General features: G+C 39.0%; 1 protein-coding gene across 1 annotated transcript in view; it reads left to right on the plus strand.

The window, feature by feature from the left end:
* LOC117287999 (atrial natriuretic peptide receptor 1-like) overlaps positions 1-15,070 on the plus strand; it is a 34,920-nt gene extending 19,850 nt beyond the window's left edge. Inside the window, exons 12-22 of the mRNA XM_033768665.1 lie at positions 203-274; positions 1,116-1,278; positions 1,985-2,137; positions 3,709-3,877; positions 6,441-6,587; positions 6,943-7,066; positions 7,893-7,961; positions 8,415-8,589; positions 9,887-9,985; positions 13,500-13,591; positions 14,612-15,070. Coding sequence (XP_033624556.1) covers positions 203-274; positions 1,116-1,278; positions 1,985-2,137; positions 3,709-3,877; positions 6,441-6,587; positions 6,943-7,066; positions 7,893-7,961; positions 8,415-8,589; positions 9,887-9,985; positions 13,500-13,591; positions 14,612-14,665 — 1,317 coding nt within the window. The 3' untranslated portion in view covers positions 14,666-15,070. The remainder of the gene's footprint in view (positions 1-202; positions 275-1,115; positions 1,279-1,984; positions 2,138-3,708; positions 3,878-6,440; positions 6,588-6,942; positions 7,067-7,892; positions 7,962-8,414; positions 8,590-9,886; positions 9,986-13,499; positions 13,592-14,611) is intronic.
* Positions 15,071-16,266: the final 1,196 nt, after the last annotated feature.

Consider the following 16,266-nt stretch of genomic DNA (forward strand, 5'->3'; position numbering starts at 1 on the left):
TATCCTTGCGGATAATGGTTCATAAGTCCAAGTGGACACGTTTGAAGACACTAGGTGGCAGCAGACGGTACTAACAGTGGTTTCCGTATATTACTTTTATACTGTTACAAAAATTGTACAATTGTGTTTCAACACCCCGAAAAGCTTAATTATTATTATTTGTTGTTGTAAGTAATTAATAATTTATTGTTATCTGCTACAGGACATTCTGGAGAACGACGCTTTGAAGCTCGATGTGGACTTCAAGTCTTCTATGCTGATTGACGTTATCAAAGTATGTGTCGGGCACCAATTCATAGTACAGAATAATATAGACAGATACGTGTGATAATCACTCTTTAAATTAATGGCAATAATAAATGAAAACACTTTGAGTTGAAAGCATATAGCAGCAAGCAGATGTTGATCTTATAAAGCCTTTTGGGACACATATTGAAGTGATGTGGTTATGAAGAAAGAAAATGTTTAGTTAGTAACGCTTCTCAGATTGTGTACTCCTAATCGAGATTATTATTCAATGTGTGGACATAACCGCTCCACATTTTCAGCATTATCTAAAGCACGTGATTCAGTTTGAAATGAAATGTTGATATGTTCGTTGTATTGTAATGTATTTATTTTATCTAGGATTAAAACAATCGAATGGTTAAACAAACCACATGTATACTGTCCTCCTTTAAAGGGTATGTACTTTTTGTAGGACAAAAAAACACCCTGTCTACAGATTTACACTACACTTACACAGTTTGAATATAATGATAGCAGAAAGCTTCCTTGAAAATTTAACTTGCTGAGGTGCTGTAGTTTTGGGGAAATGAGTAAAACAATGTCATGAAGACAATAATAATCGTCTCAGTGGTTATGAGACAAAAATTATTTTAGCATGTAAAACCGTATTTTCATGACATCGTTTTACTTATTTCTCAAAAACTACAGCACCTCAGCAACTATAGTATTCTAAAGTACGCTTTCTACTATCAATATCTTCAAACGGTTGTAAGTTTAATGTAAATCTGTGGAAATTGTGTTTTGTGTTACAAAAAGGACACCAATCCTTTATATTGACTTAATGTTCGTTTGTCTAACGTGGTGCTCTTGATCTATTGTATTTCTAGGGGTTGAGTTTTCTTCACAACAGTGAGCTTGAACTTCATGGGAGGTTGCGCTCCTCCAACTGCGTGGTAGACAGCCGATTTGTGGTCAAATTGACGGATTTCGGTCTCCATTCATTTCGAGAGCTGTCCTTGGACGAAGCATTAGAACCGACTCAGTTGAAAAGTATGACGCCACCACCTTTTTCGAATCCACGGCTTCGGCTTTTGATTCGGCTTCAGGCTCCGTTCTCTCGTCTGGAGCCCTGAGCACATACGCAAAGCACGATCAAATGTCAAAACAACCGCGGGGCCAAGCTAGCCAGAGTCGACTCTGAAGCCGGGGCCGTGGTTTCGAAAAGGGCCCATATATCATAGGAGAGAGGTGTGCGGTTAAACAATTATAGAATAATATTTGGGTTTTTATATAGCGCTTTATACACTATGTCTCAAAGCGCTTCCAACATCATTACCCTGATCACTGGGTAATTTCATTCCTTAAACCATCTCAGCTCCCTGGGGAGTATACAGCCTGTGCAGCCAAGTATGTAGTGCACTAAGCTAATCAATCACAAGAACCATCATTGCTCGAATACCCATTTACTCCTGGGTGGAGAGAAGCAATAATAGTTGAGTGTCTTGCTCAGGGACATAAGTGCCACGCCTGGAATTCGAACCCACACCCTGTTAAACAGAATCACCAGAGCTTAAAGGTTCGGCTCTGCTACGACACCCCATATTTGGCACATCTCTTCTGAACAGACTGTTTCGTACCAGAAGGCACTCATCACACACATAACATATGTGTTTTAGTGTGTTATTTGCGTGAACAGAAAATACTAGGTGCATGTACACGTGAACACTTTGCTTTGTGGGTGTTTTTTTTTCTTCAGAATCACTTTGGAAGGCTCCGGAACAACTGAGAAATCCAATCCTGAAGGTCAAGAAGGAGGGAGATATTTATGCTGTAGCAATCATTATGCAGGAAGTCATGATGAGAGGGGTACCGTTTGAATATGAGCGCAAGCACAATGAGGATATCCAAGGTAAACGCATGGACGTGATGAAAGAAATAGGGGTGCCCCAGGGCGATTTAGACCATTCATTTTTCATGAAACATGTTAAGTCGGCCTCAGGTCGCCCTTGCGTCAACAACAAAAACAGTCGGCGACTGACTTTTCAGGACCACACTGATTATTTACGACATGAGAACCGCGATGATTTTAAGACAATCTGAAACAGTCGCCGCTCGAAAAAAAAAAAAAGTAACAGTCGCAAGAGTAGAACAATTTCAACTTGTGTACGACGTGATCCCGACGGTCGGGAACCAATCGCAGGCGCACGAGTTCACAGCTGAGAACTCGTGCGCCTGCGATTGGTTTGTTGTGACCTGAGCATAATGTTGTCTGCGCGTTGTCGACGCTGCGCTGCGCGTCGTCGTTGCGGGCGTTACTAAGAAAATCATAGGTCGACTGAGGCCGGCTTTATGCACAATGGTGTAAAACAGAATAGACTATACCCATTCTGGAGTCCAAGGGAAATCTGCCCACCGAAGATTGCGTCTCCCGTATGGGGAATTAACATGGGACGGAGGAGGAGGATTCAAAAGAGGGCGCTATCAGAAGAAGCTTGAGCATAGTTCTCCCTAGACTGGACGAGCTTAGACTGACGTCAGACGTTCAGGCTAAGTTCTCCCTAATGTCGACTAATAATCTCCCACAGGTGATCTTTTTGATGATAATAAAGGACTGTTGGGACGGTAGGTGGCAGCAAACTCACCATGGTAAATCCACTGTTATCGGTAATGTGCACATTTTACCCGGTAAGCCTGCTGTTACTTAGTGTTCCAAAGTATCCAATTAAATACCGTGCGCATTGCTTCCGGAGCATTAAAACTTGCGGTGACTTCACTGCTGTGGCTACTGGCTGTAGATGAGGGTGTTCTTTTCTGCGGCAAGCAAAGACGCCCCTTTCGAATACTGCCTATTACTATAAGTTAACTTTATTGATTATCGGGACTCGAACTTCACGAAACAGTGAGATTCATTGTGTTATTTTACGACTGTATACTCGGCTGGGATTCTACCCAAAGACATTTGCCTTTCTAGAGCAGTTGTCAAACGATAAGATCATAGTTTCCATAGTGATTTGTACTGTGGTGTCACACTTAAGAATCAAGATTAACAGTACATGTACACATCTAAATGGCCTCGTTAGACGAGGCGTTTTTGAAGGCAACAAAATGTGCATGCATCACCACTTTTTTTTAGTAGCACATGAGTGACTTTTCAAAAATGTCTTACAATTTACAAGAGTAATATGTGATTCAAATATGGCTGGAGTCTGTTCCTCTAATTGTCTGGAACTGGCTGCCTGTAAATTGACTCTGGATCAAGATCGTCCAACACTATAGACAAACAAGTACACAGTACCTGCTCTAGAATTGCAAGAGTCGTGGGTTCGAATCCCACCCGAGTAATATGCCTGTGATATTTTTTCACATGACTCGGGAAAGTACTGAGTATACAGTGCTAACACACATCGGTGTATGGGTAAAAAAAAATATATAATTACAACATCACAATTTACAATAAAGATTTTCTGCTTTTCTTCACAGTTATTTTAGACAAGGTCCGATCTCGTTCCTCGCCACCATTTCGCCCCTACGTTCCTAACGATGCTTGCACTCCCGATATGTACGCCATCATGACGCAATGCTGGCACGAAAATCCCATGGAAAGACCTACTGTGGATGAACTGCTAACGGTTATGAAGAAGTTATTCAAGTACGGAAATTAAGCTCCTAACCCTTGTCCAGATTTTATGTTCTCTGCGAATTATATGGTATATTATGTGTAATGTTTTGTGATAATATTGTCCCCGTGTTTTTTTTGTGTTTTTTTATATGCACGTCGCCAGACACACAAGGCCTGAAGGGCTACAATTTTTTTTTCCAGAGGCCGTTGCCACCTACTACTAGAACTGAAACAGGGTTACCCCCTTTACAGTCCATATGGATGTAGGCTTGGGTATCAATGGTGGTTGGTCTGTTGAAAAAGGGAAAAGTATAAAAGCATTTCTTATCTGCTTCACTTTTCTCCTACCATGCTGGCTCCATTTCTATCTGCTCTGTTAAGTTTCAATAATCCAATTTATTGTTCAATTAATTACTTGTAATCATTGACATATCTGTATCTTTACCCTGAGTCAGTATTAATGTTTTTGCAAAAAAAAAATAGCCATTGGACCGCCCAGCCACCTAAAGCAGTACAGTGTTACATGCGGTAGCAGGAAACGTCACTAGCTTGAGTTTGTAGAAAAAAGGGCAACATCAAAACAAAACTAGATATTCAATAGTACACATTGGTCAATCCATCTCTTTTTATTTATTGATCATTATCAATTCGCCCTTCATGGTTGACTTGCAAATTTGTCCACGCTAATGATGATGAAATAATTTAGCCCTTACTCAACAACAAAGCGCTCATTATGTTAACAACAATGAAATAACAACAGATAAAATCCTTGACAAGCTATTATTACAATCGCCGTACGTAGTTAACGGGATGGTTTTAATAGTTCCCTGTGGACTCATTACATCTGAACATTGCCGACAAGAAAACTATTTGTACATAATAAACCTTGGCTATCTTTCATAAAAATGAATCCATGATTCCAGTAACTACTGCGACATGTGGACTCATTACATCTGAACATTGCCGACAAGAAAACAATTTGTACATAGTAAACCTTGGCTATATATATTTCATAAAAATGAATCCATGATTCCAGTAACTACTGCGACATGTGGACTCATTACATCTGAACATTGCCGACAAGAAAACAATTTGTACATAGTAAACCTTGGCTATATATATTTCATAAAAATGAATCCATGATTCCAGTAACTACTGCGACATGTGGACTCATTACATCTGAACATTGCCGACAAGAAAACAATTTGTACATAGTAAACCTTGGCTATATTTCATAAAAATGAATCCATGATTCCAGTAACTACTGCGACATGTGGACTCATTACATCTGAACATTGCCGACAAGAAAACAATTTGTACATAATAAACCTTGGCTATCTTTCATAAAAATGAATCCATGATTCCAGTTATCTACTGCGACATCATTACCTTTTCAGCAAATCTCGGGCGGTGCAGAGGGTTTATTACGTTTATAAATTATGCCTAAAATGAAACGTTTTATTAACATTAGAGTATTTAAATGAGTTAACATTCATACTGGTTACGAAAGTGATTTCTGCTTTGACATTTACATATAGTGGAAGCAATAAATTGCATGTCATTGTACCCCATCAGTCCCTGTCTGATTGTGCTCCTTGTTTTTTGTTTCCTACTTCTACAACATTGACATCGTCATCCTCTCTGCAATTGTTTGTATCATTATTTATAAAGAAAAACAATAAATATATATATCTACACCATAAAGTCACAAACTAATTTCAGCCATAATTTCTACTTAAAACGCACGATTAATTTCGAAGTTCAAATTTAATTTATATGATGTTTGAAATATTATTCGACCTTGTCTTATAGTCAAAGTATACGTTTTGTTTTTTAAACGTTTGATTGTTTTAATCCTATAATATAAATTTTGATGTACACAATACACTCACTTGTGAACATTTCATTTAAAAACGTGTGCGTGGTTTTAAGATATCGCTTAAAATCCGGACCAAATACGTCATACGCATGAAGAATTTTCCCTAGTAGGAATACACAATCTGAGGAGCGATACTGCAGTAACGCTTTACGGATTCAAAGTTTAAAGACAGTAGACACTATGGGTAATTGTCAAAGGCCAGTCTTCTCACTTGGTGCAAATCAGCTTATGCATAAAATAACAAACCTGTGGAAATTTGAGCTTGATTGGTCGTCGGAGTTGCAAGATAACTATGAAAGAAAAAACACCCTTGTCACACGAAGTTGTGTGCTTTTAGATGCTTGATTTCGATACCTCAAATTCTAAACTTGAGGTCTCAAAATCAACTTCGTGGGAAATTACTTCTTTCTCGAAAACTGCGCCACTTCAGAGGGAGCCGTTTCTCACAATGTTTTATACTACCATCTCTCCCCATTACTCGTTACCAAGTGAGGTTTTATGCTGATAACTATTTTGAGTAATTACCAATAGTGTCCACTGCCTTTAAGGCACAAAAACTGACATTTTGTTTTATATGCATATAACCACATTACTCCTAAGTGAACTGCTAGGCTTTGAACGTTTGAAACGCTACTGTAGGCTTCTATAACCAAAATGTTTTTATTGTCATTAATTTTAAGAGTGGTTACCAAACGTATACCTTCCATTTAACAGAAACGTCTCAGGAGGTATCCTGGATAACCTGCTAGCTCGTATGGAGTCATACGCCAGTAACTTGGAAGGTCTTGTGGAGGAGAGAACCTCTGCTTTCTTGGAAGAGAAGAAGAGAGCCGAGACGCTCCTCTATGAAGTCTTGCCGAAGTAAGCATTGAACAAAATGAAACCACTCAATGCCAATTTATCTCAATGTTCTGATACAACATTTGACCACAGAATCCACATGAATTACCCATATACACCGTGTGTTGCACCGTATACTCAGTACTTACCCGAGCTTTGTGGAAAAAAAAATCAAAGACATAATTGCTCAGGTGAGATTCGAACCCACGACCTTTGCAATTCTAGAGCAGTGTCTTACCAACGAGATTACATTGTACATACTTTTATGTAAGGAAGGGCAAACTGTTTGTGTTATTATTATTAGTATGGTATTATTGATTATTTTGTGATATATCTTTGTTTAATTTGGTCATGTTTCTTCTTTTATCCTAATCAGGTCTGTAGCCGATCAGCTTAAAATGGGATCCACGGTTCACCCAGAGTCTTATGACAATGTGACGATTTTCTTCAGTGACATCGTGGGATTCACTGCGCTTTCATCAGACAGTACCCCTATGCAGGTGGGTCAAGTTTGCTTACTTCAAAACGACCAGCAATGACAGAATGTTTTTTTTTTTTTTTTTTTTTTCAACCGGGGTGTTTTTGACGCATGGTGGCAGCAGGTAAGTCTACTGCCACCTAGCGTTCAAAAGTCTCCCATAACCTATACTGGGCCCCTGTCTTCATCCGCAAGAATAAAGACAGGTACTAGCTTTTCAGAACCAAAAATATAAAAATGGATAAAACATTTCATTTGATAAACGTGCAGTGACGTAAGCTTTCTATGTCTGTGTTTTGATTGGTCCGATGTGACGTTTGGCAGCTGCACTTGCAGCCGTCTGCATATGATAGTAAGTGAAAGGTGCAAATGGACGGGGACTGACCTAGGCTTGAGACCAAACTCTCTGTCGTTACTCACGAGCCTCGAAGTGTGACATCAGATGTTCAGGCTATCGTTGACCTCGCTTTGTTTTGAGTTGACGAACAAAGTCTGTTGTTTGTTGCCTTACATGGAGCCTTTCTAAAATTGAAACTTCCTTTTCCTAGTCATGTTCCTTTCATTTGGGAAAGTAATTAATATATAGTTTGCGGTAACACCATGTGTGTATAAAAAATACTTGCCAGCTAGAGTTTGTTCTTAGAGAACTGTCTTTCTTTCTTTCTCGACTAGCGCGGGTAGATTGTTCGGGGGTTCGGGAGACTTCTCAATTCTGAAAAGAACAGTAATTAAGTTCGATATTCTGAGAGTCTTTAACTTCAAAGGCATAACAAAAATGAAGTGAAATGAATTTAAATGAATGGAGCAGTGAATTTTTACTAATAATGTTTACCCTAAATTGCTTTCAGGTTGTTACACTGCTGAACGACCTGTACACGTGTTTTGATGAGATCATTGGCAACTTCGACGTATACAAAGTAAGCTTTGGTCATAATATAGGCAAAACTGTGTAAACAATATTACATGAACAATTAATGGTGTGAATGTCTTTATTCCGCACACTTTAATGGCGTTTCCACAAGCCATATAGATTGTTTTATTGTATTGTCAGTTGTCACACAATCGCTATTGTTTTTGTCAATTTGTCTTCAACAATTGTACGTTATTCTTCTGCAGTAACCTACCATTGGAACTGCTCTATTAGCCTGGCTTCTGGTGGATGATACCAAGACTCCATTCGTATAAGGACTAAAAAGGGGGCAACCCTGTTTCAGCTCCAGGAGTAGGTGACAAAGGCTCCTGGAAAAACAGTTGGTTTGTAGGTAGCTCACACCTTGAAGTGGCCCTCAGGCCTTGTGAATCTTACGAGACAAAGGAAACCATGTCAGTTATATTCAGGAGTTAATTGTTCTCGTTTCATTTGTCAATAGGTTGAGACAATTGGAGACGCCTACATGGTGGTGTCAGGCCTGCCAATCCGCAACGGCAATGACCATGCGCGAGAAATCGCCAACATGGCGCTGTCATTGCTTGTGGCAGCGGGAACATTCAAAGTGAGGCACAAACCAGAATGGAAGCTTCAACTACGGGCTGGCATTCACTCAGGTACACTGCTAAAATCTTATATCTGCGTGTTTCTTCTTAAAGGCATAAACACCATTGTTAGCTACTCAAAATAAATTTTAGAATAACAACTTACTTGGTTACGAGCAATGGAGAGCTGTTGATGTTATACAACATTATGAGAATAACTCACTCTGAAGTGACGTAGTTTTTTAGTAAGAGGTCTGAGAGCACACAAAGTAATGCAACAAGGATTTCATTGAAGCCAAATTACACAGGTTTGTTATTTTATGCATTAAGTGAGGATACTGGTCTTTGACAATATTACCAAAGGTGTCCTGTGTCTTTAATTCAGTTTACGCCACGGCTTCAATACATGTAACTTCATTATAAACAGTGGCAATCGGACGTCTGTCTAATGGATTTCGTGGCATGGCATTGTTGTGAAGTATCAATGTTTCTTTGGTTTGCGCGGGCAGCAGCATGTGTACTAACTATAGCCTTTTTGAGATATGGTGGAGCACCAATTGGAGCACTGTTTAGGTTTGGGGTGACACTGGCAAATTTACCCAAACCTTATAGTGTTGTATCATTGTATCTGCCATAATGTCAACAGGGGCTCATTTACCTAAAGGCAGTGGACACTATTGGTAATTACTCAAAATAATTATCATCGTAAAACCGTTCTCGATTACAAGTAATGGGGAGAGGTTGATAGTATAAAACATTGTGAGAAACAGCTCCCTCTGAAGTGACGTAGTTTTCGAGAAATCAGAGGTCTCGAACTTGAGGTCTCGAAATCAAGCATCAGAAAGCAAACAAATCCGTATGACAAGGGTGTTTTCTTCTTTCATCATTATCTCGCAACTTTGATGACCGATTGAGCTCAAATTTTCACAGGTTTGTTATTTTATGCATATGTTGAGATACACCAAGTGAGAAGACTGGTCTTTGACAATTACCAATAGTGTCCACTGCCTTTAACATTTTTGTTCTTGACACTTTTTGTCTTGGAATTTAATCTACTGCTGTTGATAAGATAATGTCGAAATTTGAAAGACTCTGAATGGTACCGACGTCATGATTATTAAAAATGTATGTAATAACTGTCAATTTGGCTCATAGATATACCTTTTTGAGGGGGTTACAATCCTTTTGTAACCGGATACAATACAATAAACACAAGTAAAGAAAAGAAGAAAGAAAGGGAAAAACGAATCTGGTAAATGAACTCAGGACATTCATCAAAGTGTGAAACATTAAAGTATTGTTTTATTTATTTTTTTAAGAAAAAAAAAACAGATTAATATATGATTGACATTAATTATTATTGATGCAGGTCCATGCGTGTCTGGAGTGGTTGGTCTGAAGATGCCCAGATACTGCCTGTTTGGTGATACAGTCAACACAGCGTCCAGGATGGAATCAAACGGAGAACGTAATTACACAATACATTTTTTTTTCTTTAAATCAAAGTAATGATTCGAGTAGATTGTGTTTTCAGTCTCCATTTTGAATTATTACAAGTAGAATTTTCCTCCACAAATAGGATCAAGTGTTCTCAATCGCCTCCTTTTTCAACTAACTTTCTATTGGCTTTTTATATGTATGGTGGACACTATGAGTGCACTGCTTGGTTTGGGTGTATACAGACAGATTTACCCTCAGCAAGTAGTGCCCTAGTAATGTGTTTAGTATACCATCTCAAAATGGCTTATGGCTTGAGCTGTGCTTACTTAAATATCCACTTGGTTCCATTTGACTTACACCAATATTGATACCCTTTATTAACACCAATTATACCGTTTAGAGGCCGTAGCGTCCACGAAGCGGTATTAAAATGTCATGGCTATGCATCTGATTTACTTGGTCGAACAAAGGGAGATCAAAGAGAATATTAAAGTAAATGTCATGCCCTTGACTGCACTTTTCCAATGGTCCAATATCATTAATTTGTTATTATATTTATGAAGATGCTGTTATTTTTGTTGTATGCCCAGATATACGCTCGGGGTTTTTTTTTCTGATAAAAATTAATATTTGCCCATGTCTGCGCTCCCGAAAACGTCTGTTGTTAGCAGTCTGATTTAAAGCTTTACCGATAATTACCCTTTTTGTTTCACAGATGAATGAATGTAATATTTGATTTTTAAAGTTTCCAGACATCTACACGTCTAAGTTTACTAAGCAACACATTATTTCTGGTCATGTCTTGGCGCATTGTGATGATTCTTCTCTAGCCTATTTTACTCCCTGCAGGAAGAACGTCTTTTCACCAATACTCAATTTCACTCTATACTTCGCTGTCTGGTGCCGAGCAATGCCCCTATAATTTATGTACTTAGTACATCTCTCCATCTGTTGTTTTGTCTCCCTGTTTTACTGGTCCGGTTTCTTGGAGTCGGTCAAGTATTATGTGGATGGAGACGCAATAATTAAGAATAAATGCTTTGTGAAATTCCGTCGGTCAATATTCAGCAATTAGATGAGTGCTCTCTTATTTCCTCTCTCACCATTTCTGAAAGTCATCTGATAATTTTGTTATGGGTTTAAATACTATTTGACTGCCGACCTTGAGTTTCAGATAATAAGGGACACATCTTTTACAACTTTGCATGATGCACTTCGTAATATCAGTTTCAAGATTAAACCTTTTACTGTAAGAGGTTTCTTACAATATTGTTCGCGTGAATTCGATTCGACTTCAGTTTAGACAATGTTGTTTCCATGCTGCAAAATGTGCACATACAAACAACAAGGAGAATTAGACACAATGAAGCAGAGGCGAACATGAAGTCATATTCAAAAGACCAATTTTGTGTCTAGAAATGCCTTCATAAAACAAGATACTGGACTTCAGATCGAGAACACTACAGGGAACGGAACATGACAAAAAAAACAGTCAAATACAACCTAACGAGCTCGGATGGAACAAGGGAAAACAACCATAATTATCTACAAAAACTCAAAGACAGAAGAAGCTATACTCTGGAAAATTGGAGACATGCTTTTTGTGTGAGTTTTTTTACGAAACCCACGGATGACGCTGACTTTATGTTGTCATATCTTGCTTAAAGTTGTAGTATAAATAATTACAGCTAATGTTTTTCCAGAAATGTTCTGGATCAAAGGGGAATTCGTGATGTAGCAGTGACTTAAAGGCAGTGGACACTATTGGTAAATACTCAAAATAGTTATTGGAATAAAACTGGGGAGAGGTTGATGGTATAAAACATTGTGAGAAACGGCTCCCTCTGAAGTGCCATAGTTTTAGAGAAAGACGTAATTTTCAACGAATTTGATTTCGAGACCTCAGATTTAGAACTTGAGGTCTCGAAATCAACCATCTAAACGCACACAACTTCGTGTGACAAGGGTGTTTTTTCTTTCATTATTATCTCGCAAGTTCGATGACCGATTGAGCTCAAATTTTCACAGGTTTGTTATTTTATGCATATGTTGAGATACACCAAATGTGAAGACTAGTCTTTGACAAATACCAATAGTGTCCACTGCCTTTAAGGTGAAAGATATATTACCACGGGGCGTACCGTGCCTTAGCAGTTACGAGCAGAGGGCTCAATCTCTTGTGTTTCTGATCCGAACTTTGTGGGTTCGAGTCCCGGTCTTGACACTATAGACCTTTATCACGGTGTGGCCATCTTGATTTTACTCCATTCCAACTCATTGTAACCAAGCTGTGGCTGGACGAAATAATAGTCTGGTGCCATTTTTGCGCAATTACTGTTGGCATTTACTACTTTTATTGGAAACAGGGAACATGACCAAGATAGTAACAGCGTGTGTCCTTGAGCACGATATTTTCCATCGCCGTCGTTGGGATAACAAGTCCCGTATTACCGTACTTAGCGTTAAAAGACCAGCCCGATTCCATCTTGCCTGAATAATCTTACCAACAAACAATAGCTTGTAGTGTTGCTGTCTCTGTTTTGCAATGCTTTCCTGATCTGGTTAGGGAAGGTACTGTGATAAGGTTGTCTTTTTGTACAATTCTGGGTCTTTTTAAACTGTTATATTGTGGGTCTTGTGTCGTTTGTGCATTTAACTACCATGATAGTGTACCATAGTGTACATTATAGACCGCAAATCAGTATTTTTACTGCTAGCGTCTTTTCATCATTGTTGATGAAATAAATATATATTTATAATAATAATAATATACTAGAATTTTTATTTCCCGTAAAAGAAATCCAAATAACTAACCGTAGAAGATGGGGTTTATGGTCAAATAGCAGACACCCTTGTTTAAAAGTTTCCACAAGCTTGCGAGCTACAATGTTCACGTTCAATTATGTCTCATGATTTGTTTCGTTACCAGAAACATATACTAATATTAAAAACAATAACCTCAAGATTCCAATAAAACGTGTAAATCAATATCTCATCACTGATTACTTTGTTAGAGGGTATGGGTACTTTTTACACAATGTCCACAGATTTACATTTAACTTAATAAGTTTGAAGTTAATAATAGTAGAAAGCTTCCCTTAAAATATTACTTGCTGAGGTGGTTTTTAAGAAATGAGTACAAAAATAATTTTAGTCTCAGTTTTAGCATGTAAAAACGTATTAACCAGTTATGGTATTTTACCTTTACCACAACATACCATAACTGGTTAATACGTTTTTACATGCTTGAATAATTTTTGTCTCACTGACGACTGAGACGAAAATTATTTTCGTGGCATTGCTTTACTCATTTCTCAAAACTACAGCGCCTCAGCAAGTAACATTTTAAGGGAAGCTTTCGATCATTATTATCTTCAAACTGAGTTAGTTTAATGTAAATTTGTAGACATTACGTTTTGTGTTCAAAAAAAATACCCAAATCCTTTTAGGGCTTGAAAGTGTACATTTTATGGAGGCGCAATGTGTAAATCAATACATTATTAAAATTTTATTATATCAATTTCATTCATCGTCTCCAACAGCTCTGAAGATCCACATCAGCCACACTACCGAAGTGATCCTAGACTCTTTCAAGGAGTTCATCATTCAGGAACGAGGGGAAGTAGAGATGAAGGTACGCCAACATTAGGCCGTGTCCGAAACGACGACTTCGGCTACAGCTACGGCTAGATCAGCGCGTCTACGAGTGTTGAAGAATAGGCAGACGCGCGCGATCTAGCCGTAGCTGTAGCCGAAGTCGTCGTTTCGGACACGGCCTTACTCTCTGTGTATATTTTGTAGAGTTAGTGCAATTCAAACGAATAACTGATAAAAAGAAATGCTAAATCCGCTCGTTTTAATGTTTTATTGTTGTCAACTCAATTAGTGCTCCATCCAAGGTCTTTTATGAAAAAAATGTAACAGTGTTTTGCTTTTTATACGCCGAAAACTCGAGAAGAAATTCAGTGGTTATAGTCTCGCCTCGTCCCTACATGAAGCTAAAAGGGGTTTGTGCTTCCAGAAAGACACAAAACACACAAGTTTACAGAGGCCCTTTTCGAAACGGCTGGATTTGGCTTTGGATTCGGCGCAGGCTAGCTTGGCCCCCGCGGTTGTTTTGACAAGTGCGCGTGCTTTGCCTAGTATTATACGCGCCCGGGTTTCAGACGAGATGGCGGAGCCTGAAGCCGAATCCAAAGCCGAAGCCGTGGTTTCGAAAAAGGCTAGAGATTAAAATTAAACTTGCAAAAAAATTACGCGACCTAAACAATTATTATGTAATGTTCACTTGTTATCAAAGACTGGACAATTGATGAGGCTGAAACGTGCATTATTACATTTATGATGCCTTCGCTCACTACACAGTGAACTTGGTCAATACTTCAGACCTCCTTTAAAATTAATCGAATGTTCAAGCTAATAGAATGGGATACTTCCTGTGACAAAAGGTGGCAGAAAACTGATAAGGTAAATCCATTGTTCTCGGAAATGTGCGCATGCTCAGAAGTTTATGAATAACCTGGTTAACTCTGCTGCCACCTAGCGTTCCTAAGTCTCACATTGTAATGTATGTGACAGAAAACCATCATCACATCACTTGTTTGAGCAGTGTTTTTTGGAATTTTGGAACTATTGTTCATTTGTTATCCTACAGGGGAAAGGAATGCAGAAAACATTCTGGCTGCTTGGTCGGAGGAAGTGGAAGTGACTGAAGAAAAGGGACAGCACCGTGGCAAGAAATTGGAAAAGCTGCACTTTAATTTCTATTTAACGTCGTATCACAAAAACTCTGGAGCGATTATGCACAAATGCAATGAGCCGAAAATAAAGGGAATTGTTCTTAAAGGCACTGAACACTAATTGTAATTACTCAAAATAATTGTTAGAAAAACTTACTTGGTAACGGGCATTGCAGAGCTGTTCATTAAAGTAAAAGAACATTGTGAGAAATGGCTTCCTCTAATGCCGTTTTTGAGAAAGAGATAATTTCTCGTCTAAATATTAAAAGTGTAGCCCACATCTTTAAATGACCTATAGGCTTTGTGTGTCTGGCGACTTGCAAAAAAAAAAATGTTTTGAATGTAACGTGAGAACAGTTATGTAATAAACCATTAGGGCGTGACCGCTGGCAGGGCAGCCTCGTGTAGCCCTTCTGTGCGGGAGTCCGAATCCAGCCAGCTACGAGTCAAGGTCTGACTATCAGTTCAGTCTGTACCTGCTTGTATTCCAACGGACTCCAACGGACTCCAACGGACTCCAGCCTATGAGATCAGCTAGCATGGGTAAATACCTTAATAAGCCACCAAATACAAAGACAAAAAACTTCAATCGAATCCTTTTGCAATCTGAAAGCACACAAAGTAACGCAACGAGGGTGTTTTTCTTTCAATTTCGATGCACCAAATTTTCACAGGTGTGTATACGTGTGCATAATGTTTGGATAACACAAGTGAGAATACTGGTCGTTGACATTTTGTGTCCGGTGCTTTTTATAAGGGCGAACAGGTTTCAAATGGCAAAATAACAACATTTTGTGAGAAGCCTACAGCAGCTTTCGAGAAACATTTCACTTCGAAGCAGTGTCTTATGAAAAAGATAGCAGTTGTTCATGCCCCAAAAATAACATCTGAGAAACGTTACTGCATTAAAGCTTCTCAGATTAAGGGTGCGTTCGTTTAGCTTCCCTGTGTCGACCCCGGTCTGCTCCGGTACGTTCGAATAACTTTGACGGGGCTCACCCGGGTCAGCCCCCAGTGTCATTCTTGTGGACAGGGTCACTTGGGGTGACCTGGGGTGCATGCCGTCACCACAAGAGGGCAAATGTGGTCGTTCGATTAGCTCTTGTAAGGGGCTCCCCCGAGTGAGCACTGCGGGGTTGACCAAGGGACGCTTATCGAACGCGCCCTGTGGATTCTTCTTCCTGCGGGGACATAATATTCTCTCTGGTTTTTCGGTAATATCTTAAAAACGCGACCAACCTTTGAAATGAAAATTCACATGCTAGTTTGATTGTATGCATCTACACCGGATTAAAACAATCGAACGGTTAAACAAACAAAAAAGTATACTTGCCTTTAAAACGTGGCTTTTTCTCTGCCGGCAATTTGAAATCACATACGCTTTCTGCATTGGGTTCAAGAAGGCGGTGTCGAAGCCAACGGTCAATTGTTTCGAAAATACTCTCCATGTCCCTATTCATCTGACGTCATCACAAGATCAATCTTACTTGCTCCGTTTTAGGAGCCAGATACCTTGGGCATTAAAGGCAGTGGACACTATTGGTATACAATAGTCAAAATAATTAATAGC

The sequence above is a fragment of the Asterias rubens genome, chromosome 3 (assembly GCF_902459465.1).
Source record: "Asterias rubens chromosome 3, eAstRub1.3, whole genome shotgun sequence".
Taxonomy (NCBI): domain Eukaryota; kingdom Metazoa; phylum Echinodermata; class Asteroidea; order Forcipulatida; family Asteriidae; genus Asterias; species Asterias rubens.